General features: G+C 52.0%; 1 protein-coding gene across 1 annotated transcript; it reads left to right on the top strand.

The window, feature by feature from the left end:
• The first annotated feature begins 813 nt into the window (after nucleotides 1-813).
• POU4F1 (POU class 4 homeobox 1) lies at nucleotides 814-3229 on the top strand. The gene is given in 5 exon segments (XM_039552666.1): nucleotides 814-1294; nucleotides 2145-2321; nucleotides 2323-2386; nucleotides 2389-2711; nucleotides 2713-3229. Coding segments are annotated over 5 exon segments (1170 nt in total). The 5' UTR covers nucleotides 814-1171; the 3' UTR covers nucleotides 3196-3229.
• Nucleotides 3230-6420: the final 3191 nt, after the last annotated feature.

Raw genomic sequence — 6420 nt, 5'->3', positions numbered from 1 at the left:
GAAAGAAAAGAAAGAAAAGAGAAAGACTGGTTTTGATTGTTTTCTGCTTTCTGCTTCAGGCCACGCCAGTGCAACCTGGCTTTTCGCACGGAGCAGGAGTTGGGGCTGGGCAGCAGGAGGAGATGCAGAGTCTGACCTCCGCGGCGCTGCCCGTGCAGAGCGCACACGCACAACACACGCCCCGCGTGGGCGCAGCGGCTGTCACCTGCCGCGCCTGGCACAGCTATACGTGCAATAAAACTACACGGGGTGGGGGAAAATTAAATTACAGGGAAAACAATAGCCTCTGAGTGGTTCAAACAAAGTCTGCCGCCGCAGGTCTTCTCCAGGAGCCGGTGTACAATTCGCGGCAGGAGTGGGCAGCGGCCGGAGGACGCCCCTTTCTGTGGCGGGGCTCCGCGGCGCGGAGGGGCAGCGCACCTTTGTGCTTCATTGCCCAGGGCCGGGCCGGTTCCCTCCGCCGCTCCGAGGGCAGGGAAGGGGCGCCCAGCCCCGCACCCCGCCCATCCCCGCCCATCGGGGCGCCCCGGGCCGCGCTGGCGGCCCGCGCAGCGCGCACGTGTGGCAGCCACAGGTGCCGCAGCCGCCCGGTGCTCGGTGCCGCTCGCTATAAAGAGTGGCCCCGCCGCCGCCGCCCCGGCGAGACGGGTGAGGGCTGCGGGAGATGCAACAAGGCGCGGGGAGGCAAGGACCGGGGGCGGCGGGAGGAAAAGGAGGAGGAGGAGGAGGAGGAGGAAGGAGGAGGAGGAGGAGGGAGGAGGAGGGAAGGGGGGGGAGACAGCTGATGTCTGTCAAAGCCGGAGCCGCCGCGCTCTCGCGAGAGCCCGCCCGGCGGTAGCCACGGGATGCGGGGCTCAGGTGCGGGCAGAGCGCAGCGCAGCGCGCCCGGCGCCGGGCAGCGGCAGGCAGAGAACTGAGTGAGGGAGGGAGCGAGGGAGACGGCGGGGGCCGGAGGGAGCCTTGCCGCCGCCTCGCCTACCCAGCCCAGCCTCGGCCACCGCGGCAGCGGCGGCGGCGGGGGCAGGGTCCGCTGCGGCACCGCCGCCACCACCGGCTCCGCCACCGCCACCCGCCGCTGTCAGCGGCTTCCCCCAGTGGGAGGAGAGAGCCCGGAGAGCACTTTTCCCCCGACTTTAGGAGTGTTTGTGGATTTACATGCCAAGCCTTCAAGATGATGTCCATGAACAGCAAACAGCCTCATTTTGCCATGCATCCCACCCTACCTGAGCACAAATACCCCTCTCTACACTCCAGCTCGGAAGCAATAAGAAGAGCATGTCTACCAACTCCACCGGTAAGGGACAGACAGCTGCAGCTCTCTTCTTTCTTTCTCTCCCTTACACACACGCACACACTTTTCTTTCTTTCTCTCTCTCTTTTCTGTATACTGCATGTATGTGTATGTGCATTAATAAAAAAACCGCTGCGAGGCACATTTTGACAAGCGGCGCTTAATGTTTTTTTCATGTCTTCCTCTGCAATCATCTGAGTGCCTGTGATCTTTTTTGAAAGCGGTGTTCACACGAGTCTCCGACTTCATCCACTTTCTGTATTAATTTTTATGACTCGGCCTCTGAAAAGGAATGCGTTTTATGTGCTCTTGTGTTTGACACAATTCCCCAGCTGAGAGTTACAGATCCATTTCTTCTCCTCCTTTCTCTTCTCCTTTCGTTCCATTTTTCCCCTTTTAATTTATTAATTTATTTGTTCCTTTCACTCCTTCCTTCACTCCTTTTCCGATTCCCCCTTGCTTCCTTACCTTTCTACTCTTCGCTTCTTTTCCTGTTTTGCTCCCTCTTCTCGCTTCTTTCCCCTCCCATCCCCCCATTATTCTACCCCATCCCCCTGTTTCCCCTCACTTCCCCGGGCTGTCGCCTGCTATACCACGCTTTCCTCAATCACTCGGCTCTTCCCCCCGATCCCGTACTCCCTTACACGCTGATCCTACTGCCGGCTTCCCGGCCATCACCCCAACTTTGCCCACCTCTCTCTCCCCTCCCTCGACTTTCCCCCTCCTTTTCCGCGGCGCTCCTGCAACCCCCACGCTGTCCCCCGCCCGTTCCCTTCCCCCTCCGCACTTTGCCCCTTCTCTGCCCCCTTGCCCTCCTCTCCCCGCACCCCGCTCTGTTTTGTGTCTCCTGCAGCTGCAGAGCAATATCTTCGCCAGCCTCGATGAGACCCTGCTGGCGCGGGCCGAGGCTCTGGCCGCCGTCGACATCGCCGTCTCGCAGGGCAAGAGCCACCCGTTCAAACCCGACGCCACGTACCACACCATGAACAGTGTGCCCTGCACCTCCACCTCCACCGTGCCCCTGGCGCAACCACCACCACCACCACCACCACCATCACCAGGCGCTGGAGCCCGGCGACCTCCTCGACCACATCACCTCCCCTCCCTTGCCCTCATGCCCGGCGGAGGCGGCGGCGGAGGGGGCGGCGGCGGCGGCCACGACGGGGCGGGAGGCGGCGGCGGAGGGGCCGGCGGCGGCGGGGCTGGCGGCGGCGGCGGCGGGGGCGGCGGCGGCCTCATCTCCACCTCGGCCCACCCGCACTCGCACATGCACGGCCTGGGCCACCTCTCGCACCCGGCCGCCATGAACATGCCGTCGGGGCTGCCGCACCCCGGGCTGGTGGCCGCGCACCACGGCGCCGCGGGGCAGGTGGCCTCGGCGGCGGCGGTGGTGGGAGCGGCCGGCCTGGCCTCCATCTGGCGACTCGGACACGGACCCGCGAGAGCTGGAGGCCTTCGCCGAGCGCTTCAAGCAGCGCCGCATCAAGCTGGGGGTGACCCAGGCCGACGTGGGCTCGGCGCTGGCCAACCTGAAGATCCCGGGGGTGGGCTCCCTCAGCCAGAGCACCATCTGCCGCTTCGAGTCCCTCACCCTCTCCCACAACAACATGATCGCCCTCAAGCCCATCCTGCAGGCCTGGCTGGAGGAGGCCGAGGGTGCCCAGCGGGAAAAAATGAACAAGCCCGAGCTCTTCAACGGGGGCGAGAAGAAGCGCAAGCGGACTTCCATCGCCGCCCCGGAAAAGCGCTCACTGGAGGCGTACTTCGCCGTCCAGCCCCGGCCCTCCTCCGAGAAGATCGCCGCCATCGCCGAGAAATTGGACCTCAAAAAGAATGTGGTGCGGGTTTGGTTTTGCAACCAGAGACAGAAGCAGAAACGGATGAAATTTTCCGCCACCTACTAGGGGCGGGCGGGAGGGGCGGCCCCGGCACCGGGGGCACGGGGAGGGCCGGGCCGGGGCCGCGGGGGACGCCCACGCACCGCCACCGTCGCCTGAGACGCCGTGGGAGGCTCCTGGGGACCAAGGGACGATGTAGAAATTAAACGCGAACTACTCGGGGAGAGGGGGGGCGTGCGTGTGGGGGGGGTGCGCTATCAATTATTAAAACAAAAAAGACACCGGAACACCAACGAGAAGAAGGAGGAGAGAGGAGGTAAAAACGCTCTAGAAGCCCATGGGGGTCACTTCTGTGGCCCTATCCCCTCTTTGCCCCCCACCCCCCGACAGAAAGCGGGAGAAAGAGCAACTTAAAGCGTAAACACACACAGACACCCACCAATAAATACCGTGACAGCAACAACCACAAACCGAGAAACCTAAGTCACAATTTTCCGAAGGAAAACAAAACCGACCAACAAACCCGGAAGGCGAAATTGTCGGTGATGATGATGCTACGTTTGGTTTGGGTCTCTTTTCATTACTTTCTGCTTTTCTTTTTTTTCCCCCGGCTTGGTAATGAATAAGGACAGCGGTGGTTTGGTGCGGGGGAACTTTTTCTTTGGTTGGCTTGGGTTTTTTGTTTGGTTTGGGTTTTTGTTGTGGGGTTTTGGTTTTTTTTTTTCTGTTGTTGTTTTTGATTTTCCCTCGAACGCGGTTTTGCACGAGGCTTTGGCCATGGGTCTTGTCTGTGCCGGGGGAACGGTGCGAGCGGGGCAAGGGCCGGGACCGGGGGAGCGGCCCCCCGAGGCTAGGGAGCAGTCCCTTTGCTCTCCGTTGTTGCCTCAATAATCCTAGCTAGCTCAAGGAAAAAAGGAGAAAAAAAAAAAAAAGTTACTCCACAACCCCTTTGTTTCTCCTCCCTCGCCTGCGTGGTTTGCGTTTCTAGCTGTGTCCAAAGACAGGTCCCTCTCTCTGCAGAGATGCATCTGGAGGCAGATGCCAAACCTGCCAGAGCGGGGATGCTCTCCAAAAGATTACGTTCAGATTCATTAAGGCTCGTGGTTAACTACGTTCTTTCTTCTCCCTCCCTCCCCGCTGCTCCCAACCGTATGCCCCCCCGGATCCCCACCAAATCTGCTGGATTTAGGTTAAGGTCCTCTCTTGGTTTCCTCCGAGGGCTGGAGGTTATTGCACCCGGTAGGCAAAAGAAATCACTGGTGATGGGTCTGAAATGACATTTGTTTCTGAGGGGTGTGCATGTTGGGAACAAACACAAGACAAAAAACCACTTGGGCTTAAAAGTCGTTTATTGTAAATAATAAACGTTGTGTAGAGGATGGCTTTTGGGAGGGATGTATGGGGTTCAATTTGCACTATCACAGTCTCCTGGATTGGAAGTGATGATGTTATTCCGTAATAACGATGCTGATATTGCTAATAATCGTCAAGGTCTGTTATATGTCTCGCGGATTGAAAACAAACAAACAAAATTATCAGGGCTTGTTAGGTAAAAAGGGCAGCGACGTGCAGAAGACACCTCTGACTCTGGCTCTTGCCGAGAGACTGCTGAGGCTTTCAAATAAAAAAAGAATTTCTGAAAAGAAAATACCATTCTGTTTAAATCAAAACAAATAATAGACTGAAATTATGCATGACACGACCTGAAAAAAAAAAAAAAAAAAAAAAGGGAAAAGAAAGAAAAGGAAAAGAAAAGAGGGGGAAAAAGGGCATAGAAAGATCCGTGATAAAGTCTCGATATTATTTATTTATTTATTTATTTATCTATTTTTATTTTTATTATTATTATTTTGTGTATCATTGTTTGCAGCGCAAACATTCTATGCATTTTGAAACTGAGCACTAAATAGACTAGCTTCTGGTAGAATCTTTTGTGGATGGTGTAATTTCACAGTTTAACTGCCTGTTTTCACCGAAAACACAAACGTTCTTGTCACGTTCTTGTATTTAGATTTAAAAGAGGAAAAAAAAAGAAAAAAAAAAAAGAGGAAAAAAAGATAAGAAAGACGATTGTAAATATTTTCTTTAATGCACAAAACAACAACAACAACAACAAGGTTACAAACTGCAACCACGTGTGGATCCTGAAATGTCTCACTGAATAATCTACCTGTCCATGTATGTTTGCTGAGCTTTCTCCTTGGTTGTGTCTTTATTACTTTAATTTCTATCAGAAATATTTCTGTACGCCAAAATACAACAGGGAGATGTGTCCCAGCATACTTACAAATAAAACAAACGTGAAAACAGAATAGTTATCATTATTATTGGGTGCATTTAAAAAAAAGAAAAATATTTCCGAGACACGGCTGGTAAATTCAAGGTATGGCCGTTAGACGATAAGACTAATTCTACCAAAAAGAAAATAGTGAGAGATGTATTTTTCTGCTAAATCCAGAAATCATTACTTTGAGATAGCTCTTATGTGAAAATCGGTGCTCCGAATAAATTAACTATATATTAGCTGCGTGTGTTTCTTGAAGTTTATTCTATAACTGCAGAATATAAATCAAAGTAAAATTTTAAAAAGGACTTCTGAAGTATTTCTTTTCAGTGTGCTGGAAAGGATTATGCACCTACAAAAATGTATAAAGAAGAAAAGCTTGGGTGGTTTCAGGTTTATATGTTGTTCTGACTGGCCTAATTGCACTTAATTATGTAACAAGATACTTTATTTTTATTTTGGGTTAATAAATATGAAAATCCTAAACTGATCTCTCCTTATGTTGTGAATGCAATTGTTCATTAGGAACGTATAGGATGCCACCTACTGCTTCAAGTGATCAAAGAACCTCTTTCTATTTTCTGATGACCTGTGACTAGATCAGATGCCAAATGTAAAAAGTTACTTAATAGCTGGGATTATTTCTTCTGTAGACATATTTTAGCCAAATCTTTTTCATTTTGCCGGTAAATCTGTGAATCAAGACACGTGATGTTCAGAAAAGAATAATACGTTCAAAAAAGCTGTGATTTTAAACAACTGTTGATGTTAAAAAATAAGCACTAAAGGTATTTTTAAAAAAAACCCATAGATCTCGTCCACCGGAAATTGACTTGTTTCTGTTGTTATTAACTTGAAATGTCATCAGAATTTTTAATAAATGCATTTGTAAAAATATTATTTTATAGAAAAGTATTACCGGATATCATTTTTTTGGAGAGTCAGGAATGAACAAATAAAAATAATTACAAATGTTGGGTTTTCTTTTTCATCTGCCCCAAATGATT

Source organism: Corvus cornix, chromosome 1 (assembly GCF_000738735.6).
Source record: "Corvus cornix cornix isolate S_Up_H32 chromosome 1, ASM73873v5, whole genome shotgun sequence".
NCBI lineage: Eukaryota > Metazoa > Chordata > Aves > Passeriformes > Corvidae > Corvus > Corvus cornix.
This window is presented reverse-complemented; position numbering and strand designations above follow the sequence as displayed.